This window comes from Delphinus delphis, chromosome 6 (genome assembly GCF_949987515.2).
Source record: "Delphinus delphis chromosome 6, mDelDel1.2, whole genome shotgun sequence".
Taxonomy (NCBI): Eukaryota; Metazoa; Chordata; class Mammalia; order Artiodactyla; family Delphinidae; genus Delphinus; species Delphinus delphis.
The window spans coordinates 81,179,771-81,197,516 of record NC_082688.1 but is presented as its reverse complement, the minus strand read 5'-3'; the positions used below and the strand labels follow the sequence as shown (position 1 = coordinate 81,197,516).

Genomic DNA, 17,746 nt, shown 5'->3' with positions numbered 1-17,746 from the left:
AGTTGTTGAAGGTTAAAATCCATCCCAGGTTCAGGTGGGACTATTCCTAAATTATCTTAAATGTAAGGATCTATTTTGGTTTTGAATAGATAATAAGAAGAGGTTTTTAAAATAACATGTAGTAATTGTTTCTTTGTATTGATTCACTTTGCTGTACAGTATAAACTAACACAATATTGGAAAGCAACTATACTCCAATAAAAATAAATAATAAAACGATGATACTATATATAGGAAACCCTAAAGACTCCACACGAAAACTACCAGAACTGATAAATAAATTCAGCAAGGTAGCAGGATACAAGATTAACATACAGAAATCTGCATTTCTTTACACTAACAATGAAATATCAGAAAGGGAAAATAAAAAACAATCCTTTTTAAAATCGCATCAGGGAGTTCCCTGATGGCCTAGTGGTTGGGATTCCAGGCTTGCACTACCATGGCCCAGGTTCAATCCCTGTCAGAGAACTGAGATCCATCCCACAAGCCGCCAAATAAATAAATAAATAAATAAATAATAAAAATAAAATAAAATTGCATCAAAAAAATAAAATACTTAGGAATAAACTTGACGAAGGACGTGAAAGACTTATATGCTGAGAACTATAAAACATTCATAAAGGAAACTGAAGATGATTCAAAGAAATGGAAAGATAGCCCATACTCTTGGATTGGAAGAATTAATATTGTTAAAGTGGCCATACTACCCAAAGCAATCTACAGATTTAATGTGATCCCTATCAAGTTACCCATGACATTTTTCACAGAACTAGAACAAATAATCCTAAAATTTATATGGAACCACAAAAGACCCAGAACTGCCAAAGCAATTCTGAGCAAAAAGAACAAATCTGGAGATATAACCCTCCCAGACTTCAGACAATACTACAAAGCTAGAGTAATCAAAACAGCTTGGTATTGGCACAAAAACATATATGGATCAATGGAACAGAACAGAGAGCCCAGAAATGAACCCACACACCTACGATCAATTAATCTTCAACAAAGGAGGCAAGAATATACAATAGGGAAAAGATAGTCTCTTCAGCAAGTAGTATTGGGAAAGCTGGACAGCAGCATATAAATCAATGAAGTTAGAACACTCCTTCACACAATACACACCAAAAAAAACTCAAAATGGCTTAAAAACTTAAATATAAGACATGACACCATAAAACTTCTAGAAGAGAACATAGGCAAAACATTCTCTGACATATAGCAAAGTTTTCTTAAGTCAGTCTCCCAAGGCAAAAGAAATAAAAGCAAAAATAAACAAATGGGACCTAATCAAACTTATAAGCTTTTGCACAGCAAGGAAACCATAAACAAAACAAAAAGACAACCTACAGACTGGGAGGATATGTTTGCTAACAATGCGACTGCCAAGGGCTTAATATCCAAAATATACAAATAGCCCATACAGCTGAATACCAAAAAAACAAACAACCTATCAAAAAATGGGCAGAAGACCTAAATAGACATTTCTCCAAAGAGGACATACAGATGGCCAGCAGGCATATGCTCAACATCGCTAATTATTACAGAAATACAAATCAAAACTACAATAAGGTATCATCTCACGCCAGTCAGAATTGGCCATCATCAAAAAGTCTACAAATAATAAATGCTGGAGAGGGTGTGTAAGAGGGAACCCTTCCACACTGTTGGTGGGAATGTAAATTGGTGCAGCCACTATGGAGAACATTATGGAGGTTCCTTAAAAAACTAAAAGTAGAGATACCATATGATCAAGCAATCCCCACTCCTGGGCATATATCCGAAAATCTCTTATTCAAAAAGATGCATGCACCCCAATGTTCATAGCAGTACCGTTTACAATAGCCAAGACATGGAAGCAACCTAAATGTCCTTCAACAGATGAATGGATAAAGAAGATGTGGTAGTTTTGGAACCAAGATGGCAGAGTAGAAGGACGTGCTCTCATTCCCTCTTGCGAGAACACCAGAATCACAACTAGCTGCTGGACAATCATCGACAGGAAGACACTGGAACTCACCAAAAAAGATACCCCACATCCAAAGACAAAGGAGAAGCCACAATGAGACTGTAGGAGGGGCGCAATCACAGTAAAATCAAACCCCATAACTGCTGGGTGGGTGACTCACAGACGGGAGAAGACTTATACCACAGAAGTCCACCCACTGGAGTGAAAGTTCTGAGCCCCACGTCAGGCTTCCCAACCTGGGGGTCTGGCAACGGGAGGAGGAATTCCTAGAGAATCAGACTTTGAAGGCTACTGGGATTTGATTGCAGGACTTTGACAGAACTGGGGGAAACAGAGACTCCACTCTTGGAGGGCACACACAGAGTAGCGTGCACATCGGGACCCAAGGGAAGGAGCAGTGACCCCAGGGGAGAGTGAACCAGACCTACCTGCTAGTGTTGGAGGGTCTCCTGCAGAGGCAGGGGGTGGCTGTGGCTCACTGTGGGGACAAGGACACTGGCAGCAGAAGTTCTGGGAAGTACTCCTTGGCATGAGCTCTCCCAGAGTCCGCCATTAGCCCCACCAAAGAGCCCAGGTAGGCTCCAGTGTTGGGCTGCCTCAGGCCAAACAACCAACAGGGAGGTAACCCAGCCCCACCCATCAGTATTCAAGAGGATTAAAGTTTTACTGAGCTCCAGTGTACCAGAGCAACAGTCAGCTCTACCCACCACCAGTCCCTCCCATCAGGAAACTTGCACAGGCCTCGTAGATAGCCTCATCCACCAGACGGCAGGCAGCAGAAGCAAGAAGAACTACAATCCTGCAGCCTGTGGAACAAAAACCAAATTCACAGAAAGATAGACAAGATGAAAAGGCAGAGGGCTATGTACCAGATGAAGGAACAAGAAAAAACCCCAGATAAACAACTAAATGAAGTGCAGATAGGCAACCTTCCAGAAAAAGACTTCAGAATAACGATAGTGAAGATGATCCAGGACCTCGGAAAAAGAATGGAGGCAAAGATCGAGAAGATGCAGACATGTTTAACAAAGACCTAGAAGAATTAAAGAACAAAGAGACAGATGAACAATACAATAACTGAAATGAAAAATACACTAGAAGAAATCAATAGCAGAATAACTGAGTCAGAAGAACGGATAAGTGACCTGGAAGACAGAATGGTGGAATTCACTGCTGCAGAACAGAATAAAGAAAAAAGAATGAAAAGAAATGAAGACAGCCTAAGAGACCTCTGGGACAACATTAAATGCAACAACATTCACATTATAGGGGTCCCAGAAGGAGAATAGAGAGAGAAAGGACCAGAGAAAATATTTGAAGAGATTATAGTCGAAAACTTCCCTAACATGGGAAAGGAAATAGCTACCCAAGTCCAGGAAGCACAGAGAGTCCCATACAGGATAAACCCAAGGAGAAACACGCCGAGACACATAGTAGTCAAATTGGCAAAAATCAAAGACAAAGAAAAATTTTTAAAAGCAGCAAGGGAAAAATGACAAATAAATACAAGGGAACTCCCATAAGGTTAACACCTGATTTCTCAGCAGAAACTCTACAAGCCAGAAGGGAGTGGCATGATATACTTAAAGTGATGAAAGGGAAGAACCTACAACAAGATTACTCCACCCAGCAAGTATCTCATTCAGATTCGATGGAGAAATCAAAAGCTTTACAGACAAGCAAAAGCTAAGAGAACTCAGCACCACCAAACCAACTCTACAACAAATGCTAAAGGAACTTCTCTAAGTGGGAAACACAAGAGAAGAAAAGAACCTAAAAAAAAAAACCCCAAAACAATTAAAAAATGGTAATAGGAACATACATATCAATACTTACCTTAAACGTGAATGGATTAAATGATCCAACCAAAAGACACAGGCTCACTGAATGGATACAAAAACAAGACCCATATATATGCTGTCTACAAGAGACCCACTTCAGACTTCGGGACACATTCAGACTGAAAGTGAGGGGATGGAAAAAGATATTCCATGCAAATGGAAATAAAAGAAAGCTGGAGTAGCAATACTCATATCACATAAAATAGACTTTAAAATAAAGAATGTTACAAGAGACAAGGAAGGACACTACATAATGATCAGGGGATCAATCCAAGAAGAAGATATAACAATTATAAATATATATACACCCAACACAGGAGCACCTCAATACATAAGGCAACTGCTAACAGCCATAAAAGAGGAAATCGACAGTAACAAAATAATCGTGGGGGACTTTAACATCTCACTTATGCCAATGGACAGATCATCCAAAATGAAAATAAATAAGGAAACAGAAGCTTTAAATGACACAATAGACCAGATAGATTTAATTAATATTTATAGGACATTCCATCCAAAACAGCAGATTACACTTTCTTCTCAAGTGCACATGGAACATTCTCTAGGATAGATCACATCTTGGGTCACAAATCAAGCCTCAGTAAATTTCAGAAAATTGAAATCATATCAAGCATCTTTTCTGACCACAATGCTATGAGATTAGAAATCAATTACAGGGAAAAAAACGTAAAAAACACAAACACATGGAGGCTAAACAATACGTTACTAAATAACCAAGAGATCACTGAAGAAATCCTCAACAAAATACTAGCAAACAAAATGCAACAGCACATTAAAAGGATCATACACCATGATCAAGTGGGATTTACCCCAGGGATGCAAGGATTCTTCAGTATATGCAAATCAATCTATGTGATACACCATATTAACAAATTGAAGAATAAAAACCATATGATCATCTCAATAGATGCATGAAAAGCTTTTGACAAAATTCAACACCCATTTATGACAAAAACTCTCCAGAAAGTGGGCATAGAGGGAACCTACCTCAACGTAATAAAGCCCATATACGACAAACCCACAGCAAACATCATTGTCAATGGTGAAAAACTGAAAGCATTTCCTCTAAGATCAGGAAAAAGACAAGGATGTCCACTCTCACCACTATTATTCAACATAGTTTTGGAAGTCCTAGCCATGGCAATCAAAGAAGAAAAAGAAATAAAAGGAATACAAATTGGAAAAGAAGAAGTAAAACTGTCACTGTTTGCAGATGACATGATACTATACATAGAAAATCCTAAAGATGTCACCAGAAAACTACTAGAGCTAATCAGTGAATTTGGTAAAGTTGCAGGATACAAAATTAATGCACAGAAATCTCTTGCATTCCTATACACTAATGATGAAAAATCTGAAAGAGAAATTAAGGAAACACTCCCATTTACCACTGCAACAAAACGAATAAAATACCTAGGAATAAAGCTACCTAGGGAGACAAAAGACCTGTATGCAGAAAACTATAAGACACTGATGAAAGAAATTAAAGATGATACCAACGGAGAGATATACCATGTTCTTGGATTGGAAGAATCAATATTGTGAAAACGACTATACTACCCAAAGCAATCTACAGATTCAATGCAATCCCTATCAAATTACCAATGGCAGTTTTTACGGAACTAGAACAAAAAAATCTTAAAATTTGTATGGAGACACAAAAGACTCCAAATAGCTAAAGCAGTCTTGATGGAAAAAAACAGAGCTGGAGGAATCAGACTACCTGACTTCAGACTATACTATAAAGCTACAGTAATCAAGACAATATGGTACTGGCACAAAAACAGAAATATAGATCAATGGAACAAGATAGAAAGCCCAGAGATAAACCCACGCACCTATGGTCAACTAATCTATGCCAAAGGAGGCAAGGATATACAATAGAGAAAAGACAGCCTCTTTAATAAGTGGTGCTGGGAAAACTGGACAGCTACACGTAAAAGAATGAAATTAGAACACTCTCTAACACCATACACAAAAATAAACTCAAAATGGATTTGAGACCTAAATGTAAGACCGGACACTATAAAACTCTTAGAGGAAAACATAGGAAGAACACTCTTTGACATAAATCACAGCAAGATCTTTTTTGATCCACCTACTAGAGTAATGGAAATAAAAACAAAAACAAACAAATGGGACCTAATGAAACTTCAAAGCTTTTGCACAGCAAAGGAAACCATAAACAAGACGAAAAGACAACCCTCAGAACGGGAAAAAATATTTGCAAACGAATCAACGGACAAAGGATTAATCTCCAAAATATATTAAGAGCTCATGCAGCTCAATATTAAGAAAACAAACAACCCAATCCAAAAATGGGCAGAAGACCTAAATAGACATTTCTCCAAAGAAGACATACAGATGGCCAAGAGGCACATGAAAAGCTGCTCAACATCACTAATTATTAAAGAAATGCAAAACAAAACTACAATTAGGTATCACCTCACACCGGTTAGAATGGGCATCATCAGAAAATCTACAAACAACGAATGCTGGAGAGGGTGTGAGGAAAGGAAACCCTCTTGCACTGCTGGTGGGAATGTAAACTGATACAGCCACTATGGAGAACAGTATGGAGGTTCCTTAAAAAATAAAAATAGAATTACCATATGACCCAGCAATCCCACTACTGGGCATATACCCAGAGAAAACCATAATTCAAAAAGACATATGCACCCCAATGTTCACTGCAGCACTATTCACAGTAGCTATGTCATGGAAGTAACCTAAATGCCCATCGACAGATGAAAGGACAAAGAAGTTGTGGTACGTATATACAATGGAATATTACTCAGAGATAAAAAAAAGAACGAAAATTGGGTCATTTGTAGAGACGTGGATGGACCTAGAGACTGTCATACAGAGTGAAGTAAGTCAGAAAGAGAAAAACAAATATTGTATATTAATGCATATATGTGCACTAGAAAAATGGTACAGATGAACCAGTTTGCAAGGCAGAAATAGAGACACAGATGTAGAGAACAAACGTATGGACACCAAGCGGGGAAAGCGGGGCAGGGCAGGGGTCAGTGGTGGTGAGATGAATTGGGAGATTGGGATTGACCTATATACACTAATATGTATAAAATAGATAACTAATAAGAACCTGCTGTATAAAAAATAAATTTTAAAAATTCAAAAATAAAAAAATATTTGCAATGCATATGCAAAGAGCTAATTTTCATAATATTAAAAAGTAGTTGTAAATCAATAAGTAAAGATAAATAATCTATTGGCAAAAAATAGTAACAGAGAATTAACAAAAAAGGAAATATACAAAAAGGTGCCTAGCCTACCTTAAAATAAATTTGTAAATATACAAGATACATTTATCACTTCTCAGGTTGACAAGGATAAAAAATGTGACATGTATGGGAATAGAGGCACCCGTAGGCAGTTTTGGTGAGGATACAAATCCATACAACTGGTGGGGCAATTAGGCAATATCAACACTTAAAATACTCAAACCTCTTTATCCATCAATTCAACTCTTAGGAATTTCTCCTACATATATATTCATACTTGTGTACAATGACATATATATGAGGTTCGTGTCAGCATTATTATTCAGAGCCAAAAAAACTATAATTAACTAAATTTACATATAACTAAATAACCAAATGTGACATTGAAGATAAATTGTGTTGTAGCTCTATCAAAGAAGACTGTACAGCCATCAAAGAAAAGATACACAAGATATATTCATATTATTAAATAAAACAGGATAAGAAGTGTCTGTAATATGTTTCCATTTGTGAAGAAAAATATATCACTTTATTTATGCCTCCTATGCCGAATCAATTCTGAAAGATACACAGGGAAGGAAAACGGCAGACAAGGGTAAGAAAGAGACATACTACACACCTTCTTCTGCCTTTGGAATTTTGTACCATGTATATGTGTGCCTACTTTTAAAAAAAGCAATTACTTTTAGTTATTGAAATAAAATAAATGCCTCCATCAAAAGACCTCATCCCTGCTCCTCCAACCTTTCCCCTCAATCCAATCCAGTCCACCCACCTGCACCTCTGCTAGAGGTAGATTGCATTTCTTACTGCCAAATTAACTCCATGGCCCATGCATCTACTGGTAAGTTTCTCTCCTACACACACTCCTTTCACCCACAGCCTGCCCTTAGACATTCAACTCCAATGTCTCTCCACCCAGGAGCCTTCTCTGACTATCCATCGATGCTTTTTCCCCTCAAGAATGGGATGTTGGGCTTCCCTGATGGCACAGTGGTTGAGAGTCCGCCTGCCGATGCAGGGGACACGGATTCGTGTCCCGGTCCCGGAAGATCCCACATGCCGCGGAGCGGCTGGGCCCGTGAGCCACGGCCGCTGAGCCTGCGCGTCCGGAGCCTGTGCTCCACAACGGAAGAGGCCACAACAGTGAGAGGCCCACGTACCGCAAAAAAAATAATAATAATAAATAAATAAATAAATAATTCCATTGCTGGCTCTTACTTTGTGTGGATTAGTCTTCTTTTGGAAACCAGATAGTGAAGTGTCTTGAAAGTAGGAAGGCAACATGACTAAAATATCTTTGTACCCTCGACACTGCCCAGCTTAGGACTAAGCACAGATTGATGGCTCACCATGCCAGATGGGTGAAGGACTGGATGCTGGAGGAAGGACCAAGTAGTAACTTCAGAGATACTGAGGCCAAGAATTTTTTGGCTGGGAGACCACTTTTACCAGGGAAAGACTCTCAAGGAAATTCAGAAATTTTGAGATATTGGAGTCATATCACGATATCCACAGACAGCCAAGCAGGTAACATAATGTCTAAATCAATAGTCAAGGTGTAGGAGTGATGGATCCTGGGGCTGGTTGGAAAACACCTGTCATTCCTAAAAGTTAGCAAAATCCAGGTTAAAAAAAAAAACGAACTCCTCAGGTAAACAGCATATATCCAGAGTAGATATATGGAAGTGGCCATATATTCCAATAATCCTTAGTTGGAAGTGGCCACTTATCTCTGTAGGAAGTCATCTTCCTGAGCAAGTGGAATGCTGTCACATGGGTAGAGGTGCTTTGGAACACAAAGCTTTGGATAGTCCTCCAGAAGTGAACCAGATTCATGTGCCTCCATTGAAGGCAGTGTTTACATTCTCTTCCCACCACACAGAATAGAGGCTTCCCTTCCGCCACATATTTAAATTTAAAGATGCTGCCACCTTGGCCTTTCCCTGCCACATCAACTATGGTCCCCTTCATGCACCTCTGGTTTCCCATCACCCACTGCCTGTAACATCAAAGTTCTCCATTCCCAAGCCATACCAGACTCTGCTGTCCCTAAACTCATGTGTGCTTTGCACATATATTTCCAGTACAGGTGGAGGAGTTTATAGAGGTTCCTCTGTCCCAGCCACTCTTCCTCAGTTTTCGGGGGATGGGTGACCAGACAACTGTTGCGTAGGAAGAGCCGAGCTGTCAGGCTGGTGGAGGGTGTGGAGAATGAAGACAAAGTGGGAGCACAGACACTGCCTGTGAGCGGCGCCTTCAGTCCTTACAGACAACCAGACACCCTCATCTACAGACTGAATCACCAGTGAGCTTCCCTAGACAGGTAAAGGTCTTTGACACCACACCTGCCTTGTGAAACAGGAGGGCTTTGTGATACAGTCTGGTGGCCTGGTTCTGTCATCTGTGAGGCGGAGGCCACAAGACATAGCACTGGGAGTCATCAGGCACCAGGACCCTGAATGCCTACATATAGGGATGGTTGGTCTCCTTATGCTAATGAGGTTTAGACCATGCTGAGCCTGACTTCTGTTCTGTGGGATTTGGGGTATCCCTTATATACCTATGGCTCCATCTTCATTATTATCCTAATTATCTGGCAGGTGAAAAAGAGTTACCATGGATTAACACTGGAACCTAAAAGGAGCTGCTGCCTGGTAGGGAAACACGATGACCATGGCTGAACCAATCAAGCCTCAGATAAGATACATTCAATTACTCTTTATAGTAATTCTCTTTCTCAGAGCCTAGAAATAATTCTTTGCCAGGCCATCCCTGCAGTGTACTCTAATTGAAAAATCAAGAATCTCTCTATCGGGCTTGGGTTGAGTCCTAGGTAAAGTGGAATCCACCTCACTGGATCTCTTCTGACCTCCCAAAATGGGGGATTTTTCTGATTGGTGGACTTAGTAAGCAAAAGCCCTTGGCTGAGAACCACTGACCATTTAATCAGTTCCATTATTCCTCCTGTGTCACACTAAATCCCCTGAAAATACTGTCCTGGGAAAGGGGACAGGAGGTATGGAATGTGGAGAGCCCTGAAGTAAGCACACAATAAATAGAAAAATGAAATATTCAGGTGAAAGGGTGGAGTACAGGAAGGCAATATAGGACAGTGTATAACATACAGACAAATATATAGAAACAGACTGGGAAATGTATATTTCCTTTGTTTCACTTTAGACATGAAAAAGAAAATCGTGTCCCAGCTTCACACTCTCTTTGACCTTTAAGCGTCACCGGAAAGTCAGACAAAGGGCTAGAGATGCAGCATCAAGAGGTAAAGTCCCAGTCTCTGCTCTGACTCCCCTCCACTGTGGGTGAGATTCCCATGAACCCTGTCCCTCGATGACCCCTGGTGCCAGGAGCCAGGTGCTCTAACCACTGAAGGCTTCAGTTCTCCAAGTTGACAAAATCTGCCAGAAAACTGTTTTGGGTGGGAAATCAGAGTCTGGAAATGTTCCAAAATTCTCTACCTTACCCCTGGGAATGAAGAGTGAGGAAACAGGGAAGAAGTCCTTAATTGTGTCATTTACTAGTTTTATGTTTACTAGTTTCCACTTCCCTGTGGAAGTCACTTCATCTTTCAGTCTTGTTACCATGAAATGGGCATCTGATGATCCTGCCTCACTCACAGTGTAGTTGTGAAGATCAAATGAGAGCAGGTCCAGGAGAGCACACCATACCTGGTTGAGTGGTACACAGACGTGCCTCACAGCACTAACTGTTGGGGTTTGCGGTCTCCTCTCATTCAGAGGCCTTCAGCTTCCTATAGGATGTCCCTGGGTCCACTCCTGCTCCATGTAACACTGTCACCTGGTTTCTCAGCTAGGAGACTTTCCCAGGAAGAAGCTGAAAAGCCATGGGAGCTGCTCTCTGTCATGAAAAGGTGATCTCCTGCTCTTTGCAGTCTCCCAACTCCCAGCCTGGTCTGTGATCATTTCTCTGCTTGGCCTGGGGCAGGGTTGGGGAGAAGGACAGTGGCTGAGAGGGAGCCAGACAGTGGAGCCTGGAGCACTGGTTGAGAGCGTTGCCAGGGCAGAGGGGGATCAGATATTTCAGGAGACAGGAGTTTCCTAGTTCTGCTCTGTGCTAGGCTCACAGTGGCCCTGGAATTCAGAATTTCACTAGTGCATAGTTCATAAAAGACTCTACATGGGTTTGCACTCAGCCACAAGACAAGTTTTACAGTCAGGAGGATGGATAATTGAGTGAATAATTTTCATCATTTTCATATTCTCTTTACAGCTACACCCTTTCAAGGGCAGCCCCCTGGACCCTGCTGACATTACCTCCTCTGGTTCTGTCTTCAGCGGGGCCAGTTCCTGGGACAGCCCTCAGACAGGAGCTTGTCATATATTATACCCTTCTTCTCTAGATCTGGACTCTCAAGAGATGTTGTGTACACCCTTTAATCCCCTTTAATCCCCAGAACACAGAATTCCCAAAAGGATCTCCTTTTCTACAGTTTAGAAATACTGGATACCAGGCTGCGGCCTAAGCCCGAAAAGAGAATGACTCCAGGTTCTACCTGGTGATGTTCCTGGTGCTGCCCCATCAGCTAACCATTGGCTCCCCCATCTACCTGGTTCCTTCTAGTTCAGCTTCTCAACACAGGTCAGCAGGGAACTCACCCACCTCCCAGTCTCTCAAGGCCCTGTGCTCCCAGCTGTCGTCTGAGACCTCGCCCAATAAGCCCCAGGCCCTCAGCCCAGCCCACCATAACTTGCCAAATGGCATTTCCCTAGGAAAAAAAAAGCACATGAGTAAACACCCAGCGGATGCAGGCCTCAGGGTTTACAGGACTAGGGGAGGGCAGGCACAATCTCCAGGCCACACACTTGCGAAGAGGCAGATGTCACTCCATCAGTAACAAACAGTTGCCATGTTTCCCTCCCAGCCGGGGCTGGCTTCCTCGGGAGGGGAGTGTGCAGCAGCTCCTGTGTGCAGATTCCTGCTGCCAAACCTGCGATGCCATGGCTCTGGAGATTCAGCAGGTGGTGGTGGGTGAGAACACCCTGATCTCCCCCACTTCAAGGAGGCTGTCACAGGGCTGCTCTTACCTAGAGATTTTGTCCACGTCTAAAGTGTCTTCTGAGCAGAGACTGGAGCATCGTTCCCCACACTCCAAAGACCTTTCACTTCCATCTGCAACCTTCACAGTGTCAGAGAAATCCTTAACCCAGTCATCGGCCCAGTCAACAGGTGCAGCTAGCATCCATGATTACTGGCTGAACACCTCAAGCTAAGGCAGGGATTTCAAGTACCAGAGGTGCCCAGGGGCCCAGAGACTATGTTTTCTTCAAGGTTTGAGGAAACTAAGGTTTCAGTGAACCTGCAGGAGATGATGCAGAGCAACCCCAACCTTGTCTATGGGAACCAAGGCCAGCAGCCCTTGAATTCTCAGGTCTCTCTGCGAACCCTGAACCGAGAAGTCACAGCCCTGACACATGCTATGGCCTTACATATGGTCACTGTCCTCCCTGCCCACCTGTTATTCCTCAGTACTGAAGTCCGGAGGCTTCTTGAGGTACATGTAAAAGGACTGATGCACTTCCAGAGGTGGGGGCTCCCCAGACGTGTGGAAGAGTCCCTGAGGCAGCTTATACCAGATCCGCCATTATTTTACCACCCTGTACGTAACCAACCAGTCTCTTTCATCCAGAATGATACTTCTCAGTTCTCTACTGAGAAATTTGGGACCGTTTCATACCAGAACTGGGGTTCACGTATGGCCGGCCAGCCCAGCCAGGCCTTCTGGGTTTCTAAGTGGTCCATTATGGACCCAGAACAAAGACACTACTACCAGCAAATCCCAGACAATATGGCTCTAGCCTTGCCCTATCCAGCCCTTAAAGAATTAAGTGGCCTTTATCTAATGCCTGGGCAACAGGCTAACGACTCAGTGGGCCATGTGCAGCCGAAATATAGCCAGCCATTCTGTGGCCTCCCTTCTCTGCACAGTGAGTCCCGGGTTGACACTTTCTTGGGTTCTCAAGGCCTCTCCATGAACGGGAGCATGTCCAAGCCCCCCTTGAAGCATCCTTTTCTCTTCAAGGAGTTCTCCTTCCTCCCTCTGATGCCTAAAACTCCACTCCAGTCAGCTCCACCCTCTTCTCCATCTTCCCCAAATTGGATTGCTCCAACTGAGCACCAACAAGCTCAGATCAATATCCCGTTTCTGACCCTGGATGAATGTGAAGCCTTGAAGTGGCACCTGCTGCAGAGGCAGCTCCAGCTTCAGTGGGGCTTGCCAGATGTTTTCCAGAGAAATCAGCGCACCCAGAGCCCCGTGCAGTATAAGCCCTGTGACAAAGCCCAGTCTTCTGAGACTGTGACAACTTCCTGGCCAGGGCAGCCCATCTCAGTCCTCACAAGGGAACTACTCTTGTTCCCAGAGCATGCCAGGAGGCTGCTGGAATTCCACCTCCAGTGACAGTTGATTCACCATCGCTGGGGCCTGCCCCAGAAGATCCAGCAGTCCATCCATTTGCTTCTGTCCCCTGCTGACGAGCAGACTCTCTCCTGGAGCAGCACAGCCCTAGACAATGTGAACGTCCCCCATCCTACAGCTCTAGAGGGCACTGGCGTTGGCAACCCATTCCCAGCCGTCAAGGACCCAGTGTCAGTCCCTATGCCGCACTTGTTTGACCAGGCCAAGGCAATATTGCAGAGCTACATCGACTCCAAATGTGGGCAGATTCACCAGGGCAAGGTTCCTGTCTGCGTATGTGGCTCCTGGGAGTGTAGAATTCCTGGGGTCCTGGAATTGGCTCCCTTTACCTGCACCCCAGAAAGCAAGCCCCTAGAACTACAGGCAGCAAATGATCCAGACAAACAACAGAAAATTACACCCTGGATGCCAACGGCCCTTGAGCAGCAGCAGCAAACCTCACCAGGTGCTAACACTGAACACCCTAAGCTGCCCCAAGCCCTGTCCGAGGGAGCCACTGAGACACTGGAGACAGCTTTACGGCACAAGGATCTGGCCTTCTTGTCAGGGATGCCTGCTCTTTATTATGTGGTTCTCTCCACGGCCATGGCCCCAGCAATAACTTCCCAAGCTATGAAAACAGAGATGGTGCCTGGCCTGTCGAATTTCCAGGAGAACCTCTGACTCAGGTGACCTTACCTGAAGAGCAGGGTCTAAGTCCTGGGCCAGGCTTTCAAGATGCCAACGAGACTTGTGCAGACATTGCAGGTGAATTCCAGGCTGAAGTGCAGATGGAAGGAATAATCAAGATGGTGCCTCTAGAAAGCCAGTCAGAGCCTGTGAAGCCATACTCACTCGGGGAACCCACCTTGGCCAAACTAAATTTCCATCTGAGAAAGAAGATCCTAGAGATACAACTGGGAATTCCCCTAAAGGCAAGGGAGTCCTGGGAACAAACTGTAGCAATGCCAGAGAACATATGGACACAGGAGTCTCTTGGGAGTCTAAACAACCACGGAAAAACACTGCTCCAGGAACTCCCCATCCCACCAGATATGCCACGTGCCCTGGATCCAGAATGGCTCCACCTCAAACAACAACTGGCCACTGAGTTAAAGGCAGTGCATCAGAAACAGAAACAACCCAGGTCCAGGGCAGTACCCCATGATTCTGTCCACTGGGCCTCCAAGATCTCACAACCCAGTGGGGACATGACAGAGACCCAGGTGCTTTGTGTTCAGCTGGAGGCCAGTGTGAACAACCCCAGCCTAGAGGAGCCCCAAAGCCCTGACAAGAGCAAGGACTCAGTCCAAGACCCCACACTGGCAGAAAAGAGAGAGAAGCCAGGCAAACCCAAAATGGCAGGGGACCACGGAGAAGGGGATGCCGGGTTTGCAGTCTCTTCCACAAGAGAAAAAAGCCACTCTGCTGAAGCCCAGAGGCCAGAAGGGATGCTTCTGAACAGGACACCCTGCAGCCCCTGGCAACAGAGACATCGCTATCACCTTGGTGCTCCCTGTCAGCACAGTCCCCAGCATCACCCTCAGCTTAAATTCCCAGAGATACCTCCTGGAGTCCCTGGGGGGAAAGACTCTGAGAAGAATGACCTGCAAGACAGTCAAGTCAAGCTCAATGTCATCCTCAAACCAGCAAGCGTTCCTGAGAATGTCCAGCCTGTGGTGCCCCAGGCATCATAGGGCCAGCCTTTCCTGGGCCAACTCATTCCAGGTAAGCCATTGCAGGGCCAAACTTTACAAGGTCAGGTTTTGCAGGGGCAGATGATGCCAGGCTATACTCACAAGAGGCCCAGCCTTCCAGAATCTGGCTTGAGAAATAAGATGAAATCTTTTCTACACTGTATTAACCCCAAAACCAAAGGCAAAGGGCATGAGGAATCCATGTCCTCCCCATGTGAGAAAGTGGCTAACACAAGAAAAGAAAATGTAGCAAAGAGCCTGGCTCCAGCCAAAAGTCCCAAGGGGCGAACTAAGACAGAGGAGACAAGAGGGGACCCAAAGGCCCAATTTCTGCCTACTGAGAAGCAGGTGGGCCTGGCCTTCTTGGATGGTCCCCATTCCCCAGACAGTAAGCTCCGGCACCGCTCCCACTCCCATCAACTCCACTCTGCCTCAGTCCTGGGCATCCCCCGCCGCTGCCCTCGGCACTGTCCACGAGTGGCTTGTGCCATCCAACCAGGGGACCCGCCCTCACTCTCACCTCTCACCTCAGATGGAAACATTGGTCTGCTCAAGAAGACCCAGTGCATTCGAAAGACTCTGTAGTCTCCTCAACGTCTGCATCCCTTGAAGAGGACTGCTACTGTCATTTTCATTAATGTACAGGTGGGCAGAGTGCCACCCAAAATATACTCTATATCTCTAAGCAGAGAGGTGTCTGTCTGCTCCTCCTCTCTACTGTGGTGTGTTCAAGGAAGGCATAAGGGAGGTAAATGTCCTTTTTATCTAGGGAAGGAGTTTTAACTCACACTTAAGCTGGGTCGCACTCCACACAACAACACCCCCTCCCCGGACTGTGGATAAAGGAACTGGAGCAGAGAAGGAAGGCCCTTGTCTAAGGTACACTGAAGGTAAAGGTCAGACTTGACTTCTATTATGGCGACCTTGGGCCCAGAGGAGCCATGTGGACATGAGGATAGTACTGTCAAGAAGGAGTGGCCAGGAATCCCACAGGCAAAATTCACTGATGACTTCTATATATGCCCACAATCTGGAGGGGAGTGCCAGTCTTCCAACCTTGAGGAGGCGCTTTGTTTACCAACAGCATGTAGCTAATATGACTAACGTCAAAAGCAAATGGTAGAATCTCCCCTCTCTGCTCCCTGTTGGTTATTCGTTAGATCTTTCTGGAGAACTCACCTAGGAGGCTGCTGTAGCTCTCTTGCCTATATCCCACTTCCACTGCCTAACAGCTGCATTGAATGAATGACACCTGGAATGAAGATCACAGTAGGACATGGAGAGGGGCTTGTCCCCCACCCCCAAGGGTAGGCAGGGACAGAAGCAGAGAGGAAGACCATGTAGATGGGGGTCTGAGTCCCTGAGATAGAAGCTGACATGTTCCTGGGACTTCCCTGGTGGTCCAGTGGGTAAGACTCCACGCTTCCAATGCAGGGGGCCCAGGTTCAATCCCTGGTTGGGGAAGTAGATCCCGCATGCTGCAAGTAAGAGTCTGCATGCCGCAACTAAGAAGTCCGCATGCCACAACTAAGAAACCCGCATACTGCCACGAAGATCCCGTGTGCTGCGACTAAGATCCAGAATAGCCAAAATAAATAAATATTTTTTTTAAAAAGAAGCTGACATGTTCCTGAAGAAGGCATGATAAGAGAAAAGGCTGGTTTGCTATGTACTCAAAAGAAGTTGAGCCAGGAAGCCAACCCAATACCCAAGTGCTTTTAGAGCATGGAGAGGAATAAACTGAGTTTTAGTCTGTTGTCCATCGTGTGATGAAAAGAAGTGAGTTGAGCCTTATTGTCCAAAGGAAATGCAAATTAATTCAAAATTTCTGAACACTCACCCCCCACCCAACAAATCTGTTTCCCAATGTCAGGGATTGGTGTAACTATAAATCCATGTTTTTGCTCAGCCCAAACATGAAGTCAGTCACTGTGTTCTAATCTCGATATATCTCAATTTTGCCCCCTTTCTCCTGTGTTTACTGCCTCTGCTTGTTAGGTTTCTCATCCATAGGTATCTCATTCTTGCCTGAGTAATACAATAGTGTGTTATAACCCCAGGACTTAGGATAGCGGCTGGTGCATAATAATACCTTAATAGTACTTGAATCCAAAGTCGGGGCTGGGGAGGCAGACAAATCATTACATTCGTATGATGAGTGCTATGGAATAGGGAATACTGCCACAGGATTACTGGGGTACTCAGCTGATGAGGACCCCAGAAGGGTCACAATAAAAAAAACCTTGATTATGCTGTACACCTTAAACTTATACAGTGCCGAATGTCAATTATATCTCAAAACTGGAAGAAAGGGGAATTCCCTGGCGGTCCAGTGGTTAGGACTCCGCACTTGCACTGCAGAGGGCACAGGTTCAATCCTTGGTCAGGGAACTAAGATCCCACAAGCCGCTCGGCGTGGCCGAAAAAAAACTGGAAGAAAAAAACTTAAAAAAAAAAAAACCTTGAGGGCTTCCCTGGTGGCACAGTGGTTGAGAGTCCGCCTGCCGATGCAGGGGACACGAGTTCGTGCCCTGTTC

General features: G+C 44.3%; 1 protein-coding gene across 1 annotated transcript; it reads left to right on the top strand.

Moving 5' to 3' along the window:
* Positions 1-7,575: 7,575 nt before the first annotated feature.
* On the top strand, positions 7,576-17,384 carry LOC132427448 (protein SPATA31F1-like). The gene is given in 6 exon segments (XM_069540780.1): positions 7,576-9,736; positions 10,314-10,359; positions 10,908-10,968; positions 11,980-12,308; positions 12,311-14,164; positions 14,167-17,384. Coding segments are annotated over 6 exon segments (4,062 nt in total). The 5' UTR covers positions 7,576-9,592; the 3' UTR covers positions 15,795-17,384.
* Positions 17,385-17,746: the final 362 nt, after the last annotated feature.